Source organism: Pezoporus occidentalis, unplaced genomic scaffold, assembly GCF_034315485.1.
Source record: "Pezoporus occidentalis ecotype Australia unplaced genomic scaffold, CSIRO_AGI_Poc_V1 ctg13, whole genome shotgun sequence".
Lineage (NCBI taxonomy): Eukaryota > Metazoa > Chordata > Aves > Psittaciformes > Psittacidae > Pezoporus > Pezoporus occidentalis.
The window spans coordinates 10906042-10916214 of NW_026913103.1; the positions used below are offsets into that span (position 1 = coordinate 10906042).

At 43.4% G+C, this 10173-nt stretch overlaps 1 protein-coding gene across 5 annotated transcripts in view; it reads right to left on the bottom strand.

Annotated features, from left to right (window-relative positions):
- Nucleotides 1-2469, bottom strand: part of MAP3K7 (mitogen-activated protein kinase kinase kinase 7) — a 50455-nt gene extending 47986 nt beyond the window's left edge. For 3 of the 5 annotated variants that reach the window (XM_062608402.1, XM_062608400.1, XM_062608399.1), the window contains exon 1: nt 1973-2465. In XM_062608402.1, coding sequence (XP_062464386.1) covers nt 1973-2062 — 90 coding nt within the window. In that variant the 5' untranslated portion in view covers nt 2063-2465. Of the gene's footprint in view, nt 1-1972 lie in introns of all 5 variants that reach the window. The other 2 variants (XM_062608405.1, XM_062608401.1) reach the window with 2 other exon arrangements.
- Between the last annotated feature and the right edge of the window lie 7704 nt (nt 2470-10173).

The window sequence follows — 10173 nt, forward strand, 5'->3', positions numbered from 1 at the left end:
ATTTTTGTGCATACAGCCCTGTCTTTGAGGGTGCTAGACAGGTATGCAGGCCACAGACAAGCTCCAAACACTAAGCCTGAGAATGATAAATTCTAGTTACACCAATTACACACTATACAGCTCCACATTTCCTGCATGTAAAATGGCAATATAATCCTTGCTAAGAGCCTTCCCAAGGGTGTCATGAGGATTAAAGATTTGTATAGCATTTTATTAATTCAAAGTTCTATGCCTAACATATTACATGTGCTACTCTGTTCTACGAGCCATCACAGGGCATGTTTTTTTATGACAGATAAATTCACATGAACTTTATTTTCTTCTCTGGGTAAGAAAAGCCATTTCTCTCAAAACATGTGATTTGATCCGTGTCCATTACTAAGTGTTGCAAAACCATCAAATGCAAAAATACCTTCGGTCCCAAACACTGTGAAATTTTCTCACTTCAGAACAGTTGAATGCACAAAGGGAAGATTAGACTTAGAATCAAATATTGTAATGACTGCCATTTTCATAGAGAGGGGAAAAGGCAATCTTTTGGAAGACACCATCTTCTGAGAACTTTCAGTGTCTGCTGCAGTGAAAAATCAAAGTTTCCACAACGCTACTTGAACACAACAAAGTGACCTGATGTTCCATGAAAATACTGGGGATTCTATGCTCTGCAAACTCTCCCAGGCCATGTGAGCCCAACACAGTAATGACAAACAGTGTCTAGCAAACCCTTTTAAAAACGTGAGACACTGTTTGTTATACCTACAAAACCTAGACCTCAAAACTAAATTCACTTCCACATAAACTTTTTAAGAAAAAGAGGGCAATTAATAATGAGAGAGAATTATGTCAATCTATGAATAAAAGCACAAAGGCAGTTTCAGCAGTCTTGGGTGTCTGTTAGGTCCAACATCTACAAGCTGGCCTCATCAAATTCAGTGTAGATTTTTGATGTCAGCAAAATCAGGATCTGTGTGAAGCAACATCATTCCTGTAGAGAATTTAACAAGGGAGGAAGAAATTCAAAAGCAGCAATTATTTTTGTGATTCTGAGAGGTAAACAACATTGTGATATATGCATACCACTGAGCCCTTGTAGTAAAGCATGTAAGCTATCCTACATCACACCCATCCTACTTTCACAGGAAATCCAGACAGATGAGAGGTACATCCAAAATTCTGCACTTTACCAATCTCATTACAGCCTCGAAGAATTTAAAACGGCAACTTTACTATGAAACTTTCCACTTAAGAAATACTTGCTTTCAGCTATGTTATATGACAACTGAATGCCACTTCCTGGGTAACATGCACAGGTCACAAATGAAAAGTTACAGATCCATGACTGCAAATATCACAAGGCTATGTTAAGAAAAAAATAATAATAAAAAAAAAATCTGTATGTCCTTACATCTAAGAGACCTCTAATTTAACAAATAATTAACACCGGTATGATGATTATATATACAATGGTCCAGTTATGTGGTAGCAGGAGAAAGCAGGGGCATACAGAAATAGAGACCCAGAAGAAGTATTGGAATTAACAGTTCTCCCTTAAGTCAGTGTTTGACAACAGCTTTTGCCATCCATACTAAAGTAGGTGGCAAAACAGGAGGAGAAACTTCAAAACTTAAAAGTCCCGAATAAATGTACCCCACTTAAACAACCCCCATAACCCAGCACCAAGGTTAGCAAAAGTAAGCTGGCACCTCGGCTCCCAGACATAACGCCTTTGTTCTCCGATGCCAAGTGCTGTAGCATCCGGAGGAGAAGGGAATCCCCACGCAGGCACACTGGGGGGTGTCCCAGCAGTCTCACACACTCAGGAAGCCTCCGCGGCCCCTTCCGCAGCGGGCGCCGGCCCTGGGGAGGACCACCCCAGGGGCTGAGAGGGGGAAGCCGTGGCCCCTCCTGCCCACTAAACAGGCCGCGCCCGGGGAGCAGAGGAAGGCGGCCGGGCTGCGTGGTCCTCACTCACCTCTTCCACCTCGATCTCCTTGTAGTCGATTTCTTCGAAGTTGAGGACCGGGGGGGTTTCAATCATTTCAGCGGAGGCGGCAGCGGACATCCCTCCTCTTTCACCTGCGGTAGGAGAGGCCAGGGCCGGCTGCAGGCGGAGGGCTGGGCGCCGGACAGCCGAGGGCCTGGGCCGGGGCTACGCGGGACGCGGAGGCGGCTCCTGCCCTCCGCGCGGGTGCAGGTCAGGGGGGGCTTGGCCGAGGCGCCGCCTGGGCCGCCGCTCGGGGCGAGGCCTCATCCGCGGCGGCCGCGGGCCTCAGTGGCGGCGGGCGGAGGCCCCGCCGGCGGCGGCACCGCTCCGCATCCCGCGCCCTCCCGCACCGCCGCGGAGCGCCGCGCCGGCCGCCCTAGGCCGCGGCCTCTGTGGAACCTGGGAGTCGCCTCGGCCGCGCGTCGACAGCGGGGAGAAAGGGGCGCCCCCGAGGCCGAAGCCGGCCACCTCCGCCAGCCCCGCGGCAGCAGCAGCGGGCAGGGGGGCCACGGCGGGGTGGGAGTACAAGAGCCGCTCAGCTGTTTCTGCTCCGGTCGGCTCTGGCTGGCGTGAGGGAGCGGTGGATGTTGCTGATGGCCGGTGCTTGATGCAGAGGCGGGCAGCGTTGCCCGACCCGGAGGCAGGAAGGACGCCGGCGTCTCTTCGCCGGGGCGGGCGGGGGGGAGGGCAAAGACAGGCAGGCCTCCCCGAGGACGCACGGTGCCCCCACTCCGCAGGGGGCCGGCGGGGCCACGGAGCACCGCCCGGGCCGATTCGCCGCCTCCCCCTGCGAGTTACCGGCGTGCGGGTGTGGGGTCGCACGCCTCAGTCCTGAATGTTCCGTTCTGTAATGCGTATTAAATGTGTTTCTCCAGGGGAAAAGTATACGTATGGAGGACACGCGTCTGGGAAAAAGGTTTCTCTGAAAGCAGAAGTGCAGCCGTGTGTGGCCTGCTCTTGAGCGGCTCTTTGTCGGGGTGAGGTGTGTGTAGGAGGGTGGTCGGGAAGCTGAGGGAAGTTAAGCAAGTGGCACACAGCAGAGGGGTTAGGACTCGGGAATGAACTTTCACTGCTTCACTTCTTCAGTCCCCAGTTAATGGGAATCTCAGCTCATTCTTCCAACACCTGAAGGGTAACCCATGGTGTGAAATCAGTGCTGGCGCAAGTGGATATAGCTGCTGTGTTTCAGTGAAACAGCCATGCTTTATTCTGATATGTTTAGACTCAGGTAGGGCTATATGTAAAAAGTTATTTTTTTCTAGAATGCTATTAACAGTATGTAATTTTAGTAGATCTGTAAACTTTCTTAGCTTTCTTGCCACTAAAATGCTAGTGAAAGTCTGTACCTCCCACTGCAGTACTCTAAATGGGAGATACAGCTGGTTTACAGAGCTAACCTGAGAAAGCTGCTTAAGCAATTGAGCAGGAAAGAGAAGATCACAGAATGAATGTGGGAAGTGACCTGTTGTGATGGTTCATCTGCTATTAGAAAAGCTAAAGTGAAAGTGCCTCTATCGGAGCTACTACAATTTGACAGGCTGTTTTTTTGGGGGGTGTTTGCTCCCTTCTTGCCTTTTTCTGTCAGCTTCAGTGATTTGACCAGGATTTCCATATGGCTGGCAATCTGGAAATCCCAGGCAAGCAGTAGTGGTACATGTACCAGTTGACTCTGTTGCATGCAAGACAAAACTAGTCTCCAGAACAGGTTGGGTTGGTGTAATTACATTGCCCAAACTATCTGTGTGCGTGGGGAGCAGACTTGTGTCCTGCATGTGTTGAGTTCCTGTTGCTTTTTGATTTCCTGATATGTGGTCTGGAAATATCTCTAGAGGCTTCTGTTAGGCTTGGGAAGGTTCCAGGTATCATGAAATCTGCTAATACCTGCTTCATCCAGCAATGGGATTATTCAGAGCCCCTAGTTTCCCAGAGGCTCTGTATAAGTTTGGATGTTCATACTGACCCTGGTGCTCTCGAGTCTCTGGAAGCACCTGCTTATACCCAGAGGTGTGTTGAGTTTTACTTTCATGAAAGCCACCATTAGTTCACATCTTGCTCATTCTGTGACATAGAGTCACAAAGTGCTGTGTTTGTACCTGGGCCTGATGAATTCTTAAAGGAAAGCATATCTCTTCTCTGTAAGCAGGTGCTATTGTCTCAGCTGCTGAGTGTGCAATGTACTGATTTTTGAAAGATTAAGAGTATGGATTTCTGAGGTATGGAGAAACTGTGTATCAGACCAAAACCACACTTTTCTCAGGTAAATTTATAGAGCTTTATGAATTGCTTCAGTTTTTGAAGCACTTTTAATATTCAAGGAAGCCAACACATAAAGTCAACTGAAGCCAAGGAAGAGGAGTGAATGAAAACAAAAAGAGGACATGTGAAATTCTATCACTGCTGGTCTTGATACCTAGTTGCAATCTTGAGCATTGTTTCAGGTAGAATTCTGAACTTAAAACTTCTTTTCTTTTTCCTTTTTTGACACATTACATATTGGGAAAGGTGAACTGCATCAGTGCTTTTTAGGAAGGTGGCCGGGTGGGTGGTGGTAGTTTAGGTGGCAGTTGGTGATCTCTAGTAAAAGTAACTTGAGTATTTAGCTTTTTATTATGTTGCAAAGACCTTTCCTGGGAATATACATCAGACAAGTGACAGTTGTATTATTTTATATTTTAGTAGTGAGATTTTTCTGTTTCCTTTATCTTTTTTTGTTCATGAGAATTAAGAGCGCAGAGGAGAGCATTCCAATTATAGTTGCTTGTAAGGTTCATTTCCTTTCAGAAATTAATATAGAAATATGTATCTCAAAAAAATGAGCTTTCTTTGTGAAGGCAGAGTCATCACTATCAAAATGTCACCTTTATGAAGATGAGGTGGGATTTTAAGGATGTGGAAATTTTGATATTAATTCTTTTTGTTTTTTTTTTGACTGACACAGACTGGGTATAACTTATACATCTCCAATACAGAATTTTTTAAACATCTAACACATTTGAAGGGTGAAGGAAAAGAAAAGCTGCTTCTGCCACAGACTGTGTTCAGTTTGGAGGAAAGCTGCTTTTGTGTTTAGGAGAAAACCCTGGGAAGCCCATGTTCTGGATTTCGGTCACCTGTCTCTTAACAGTGGAAAGAGGTTACACTGCCAGGAAGGTGACTACTTACAGACTATTGGAAGTCTCAGGATACCATGGTCAGAGCACTTGCAAATGCTGAAACCTGAGATAACTGCTGGGGAGTTGTTTGTAGCTCCTGTCATAGGGCAGGTTTACGGGCTATATTTTTTCAGAAGATGAGGCCATAGGTGTTATGCAAAATATAAAGTAAGTCTACATGGCGAGATTGAAAAACCTGAGGCTAAGCCCTAGCATCAGTATATCTTTGCTAAAATTTATCCAACATATACAGAATGTTACAGCTTAGAATTTGGGTACATTTTCACTAGTGCTGACAAAGGTACAGATACACTATCCTGCATTATCCTGGCTACCCTCTATCCAGCTCCCTTGAAATCATTCTGTGTAACAGTTGTAGAAGTTTTTTAGAAGAGCAAACCAGCATTATTTTTCTCTAACTTAATTTAGAAAAAAAAATTTCAGGTTGTGTTGTATTTTCAGTATATGCAATTTTTTTTTTTTTTTTTCTCTTGGTTTAAATATCTCACTTGAAGCAATGGAAGACTAATACTAGAAAACAGTGGTAGAAGATGTTGGATGGTCTCAGCAACTGGCATACTTACAAGAAGGGTTCCCTTCCAGTTCTCAGCGTAGGAACAGTTCAGGTTTCTGACAAGACTATTTTTTTCTTGTTAAATATTGTCTTGTAAATATGAGGTTATGTCATTTCAGTTCATGGGAACCCTGTGTGATTGAAGTCCTTGACACCAGCAGTAGAACTGATGGCGAGCGATCAGCCACATCTCACCTTTGTGTTGGAAAGTGTCTGAATGCACAGTGTTCATAGGAAACCTACAGAAATTAAAATGAGAGGAATTTGGGTGATTGAATGACAAGAACTGGTAGGTGAACTGTCTTGTGCACTGCCTTGTGAGTGTGAGGCCAATGCAGGTCTCTGCTGACCAGTAGTATGGAGCACACCATAAAACACATGTGCTGTACAAATTCAGGTCCCAGCCAGGATTGATCACAGAGAAGCCCACTTCTTGTTCCAGTGCAGATACAATGAAAATATCTCATGAGGACAAATCACCATGGTGATATTGAAAGATTGCTGTTGTTCAGCATGGCACAGTTGTTGTCTAATCCACTCTTCTGGTGTAGCTCCTTTGGGTCTTGTGTTACAATTTCCCGAGAGCAAGTTGCAACATTTTGTGTTTCAGATTTCACTATGAATCTCAAATGATTTCACCAGTTCTGTCTTCCATTAGTGGTCTGCAAACTCTTGCAAAGCAGCACAAGGGTGCCTTATGCCAAATACACTGAGATAGCAGCCCCAGCATGCTTCATGTTTTCTTATTTATTTCTTGCCTTTCTGGGAAGGCTTCTCCATGCTATGTAAAGTCTTCTAAAAGCCTATGAATTCCTTCAATTAGGTGTGCCTTATCATTTGTAATAAAATGCCCATGTTAAAAAAAATCCTTGCAAAATAAATGTATGAGCTGCTTTGATAAATAGCACACACAGCCATATACAAGGAACTGTACTCAGTTTGCTAAAAGGAAAAAATAATTCTCTTGTATGAATGTTACAGGAACTCAAATGGTTGCAATTATTTCTGAACCTTACTTTGAGAGATATAACATGCTGCAGATGAGGAGGTAGAGTTTTCCAGCAGCCTGAACCACCAAGATTGCTAGGAAAGAGAAGAAGGCAGCCACTGTGCAGTAAGGACAAAGTAAACGTGAGAGATGATCTAGATACAGTCCTGAAACCAAACTAATGTGTTTCCTCTATTGCAGCTATCAGCAGCTGGGGTTGACTGACTAGGTGACTAGTGGGAAAAGATACTAAAAAATTTAGCGCAGAGAAAACGAGACAGATGGCAGTAGAGCGGCTAATCTTCAACTGGGAGGTCTGAGGCATGGTAAATGAAGTTTCTGTTACAAGATGTGTTAGAGAAAGGCAGAAATGTTACCAGGTAACTATAAAGTAGCAAATGTGTCTTAGGTGCAAAAACTGATCCAAGCATCTTAAGTATGTGTTGGTCTGCTCTCAGTAGTCTCTAAAATGAAATGCCTAGGAGAAAATAATGAATAGCATGGAGGTAAATGGAATGAAATGGCACATCTTTTTAATCAAAAGTAGATTATCTCAGATTAACAAAAGATCATTTTTGATAAATTCTGTGATATTTTTAGGCAAAGGGAATGGATATAACTATCTTGATTGTATTTGATATATTGCCCTGTGGGAAATTATTAATTAAGCTGGACATGATAAGAATCATTAAAAGAACTGAAAGTGGGTAAAGAGAGTAGGGGAGTAGTCAGGAGACTATAGGGACCATCAAAAGGGAAGTATTGAAATGAAGGTACTAATAGATTCCTGTCAAGATTGAATTTTGAGAGCAACCTTGCTAATCTTAATAATTTCATTAACGATGTTGATAAGAGAATTACGAAAGTGACAGTGATTTTTGGTGACACGAGTTTAGACAGCATAGTTAATAGAAAGGATGATAAGAATATCAAATGGGAGAAATTAGATGACTCCGAGGACAAGAGAAATAAAATGGCTAGTATTTAAAATATTAGAGTGCAAGTTCATGAATTCATTTGAGAACTCATAAGATCTTGCTATCCTATAACAGACTTCTTGGGAAGAGATGAATAAGAATACAACTTGCATGTTTTGACTGGTTTTAGGAGGACTATGAGTCTTGTAGATAATGCACCTAAAAAAAGTGCAAGGTTATATACCCTGAATGATGTATCCAGTGAAGCAATACAAGGTTATGCAGACCTCATTTGAAAGACTCTACAGCAGTGGTTATTTTTTTCCCAAGAAAAATGAGTTGAGACCTCACTAGTTGCACAGAAAAGTGAGAAAGATGGTCAGGATAAGAGAGGGCTTACCACAGAAGGGAAAATTAAACACCTTGGCATGCTTAATCCTGCAAAACAAAGAGAGGATATATGTTGCCTCTTTTTAAAAAGATTGAGAAGTTAAAGATACTGAGTGAACAGTACTGATGGAAAAGTGATGTTCAAGCAAAAGGAAACTTCTTTTGGCACAAGAATCCTGTTGAGGCATGCTGATTGGAAACCTGAAAAATGTCTCTTGCCATCAGGGCAAAAGTTGTTTCACTGGATGGTGCCTGATCAGTGAAATCATTTATCTGTCGTAACTGTCTGCGAGAGCTGAGCACTGTAATTGTTGCCTAAGGAGGTCTCTTCCAATTGTATGTTGGCCAAACAAGTGCTATTAAAAGTGTAAGTAATACAATGAATTCTTATGGTCTTTCTTTAGCTGGGTATACAATGAAATGAACTGGTAGGTTCTCAAGATGAATTAAAAATTATACTGATTGAAGTACGTGAGTAAGGCCTTTTTCTGAAGTAGAAGGTGAAATTTGGAGGGAGGATTTTTACTTTTTTATTTCTTGGAGAAGGGATATCAGTACTTTTTATCTTTTAAAGCTTCACACTCATGAGTGTCTTGGGTTCAGCAGTAGCAGTCATTTTTCTCCTTCCTAGTAGCTGGTGCAGTGCTGTGTTTCTGACTTTCAGCCTGGCAACAGCGCTGATAACACCAATGATTTTAGTTGTTGCTCAGTAATGTTTACTCTGACCAAGGGCTTTCTGAGCCTCATGCTCTGCCAGGGAGGAGGGGAAGCCGGGAGGAAGCGGAGACAGGACACCTGACCCAAAGTAACCAAAGAGGTATTCCATACCACAGCATGTCATGCCCACTATATAAACTGAGGGCAGTTACCTGGAAGGGCTAGATCACTCCTCAGTTGGGCTGAGTGTTGGTTAGCAGGTGGTGAGTGGTTGTATTCTCTTCCCTTGTTATTTCCTTTATCATTATTATTATTGGTGGTAGCAGCAGTGGTTTGTGTTGTACCTTAGTTAATGGACTGTTCTTATCTTGGGGGGGGGGGGGCAGTGAGTGGCTGCGTGGTTCTGAGTTGCCAGCTGGGCTTAAACCACAACAATGAGTTAGAGTGAGGACAGGTATTACTTTTAAGCAGTATTAGAAAAGGGGGATGACAGCCTTGTATGTTTTATGCAAGATACCCAAAAGGGCGGAGTATACAAAGCACTAGAAGCAATGGCTTTGAAGCAGAGGGGAAAGCTGTTCATGACTTCTGTCTTGTAATGATGATAAAGACTAATGTAGCCTGAATGCATGTACACTAAGGCTTCTGTGGATGAAGAGCTTGTCTTAAATTTTTTTACATTTTGGAAGATCTATTATTCTGTTCAAATGAGAAACAGAAATAGATGCTCTGTGTGCTTAGTTTCTGGTTCATACCAGGTAGAACTGACAGAAATGAGGAACTGTAAGTCAAGTGGATAACATGCCCTGTGAGGAAGGTCTGAAGCAGTTAGCTCTTTTCTCCCTGGGGAAGAGAATGCTCAGGAGAGGATCGTATGACACTATTCGAGTACTTAAAGGGTGGTCTCAAAGAGAATGGAGTCTCTCTTCATGAAGAGAAGAAAAGGGGCAATGGGTACAAGTGCTGGAAGAGGTTTCATTTTGATTCAGTAGATTTTTTACAGTGAGAACAGTCACTCACTGGAACAACCTCCACAGGGGCTTGGTGAAATCCCCATTTCTGAATGTTTTCAAGACACAGCTGGACAGGGTGCTAGATAATCTCATCTAGCCTCCCTTTCCCACACAGGGTTGGACCACATGATCTTTTGAGGTCCCTTCCAGCGTTGGCTGTTCTGTCTTTCTAGGAAGTGTGCTAGCAGGCTAGAAACATCTCTGCAGAAAGCAGCCTGATTCTTGTGTGGTTCTCAGTAGTGCCAGTGCAGAACACAGACCACCAGCTCCAGCCTGGCTGGGCTCATCAGTTGTGAGTGTGTTTTTGACAAACATACAATCTATGTATGTGTACGAAGGACACAAAGATGCCACCAAGTAGTTGTATTTCTTATTGATATCTGATTCACATGTTATATAGGAAATATGCTAAAAGTCAGTGCTTTGAAATGTGCAATAAAAATCACCAAGATCTGGCTCTTTTTAAAGAGATACTAGTTACTGTGCTTTCCTGTATGT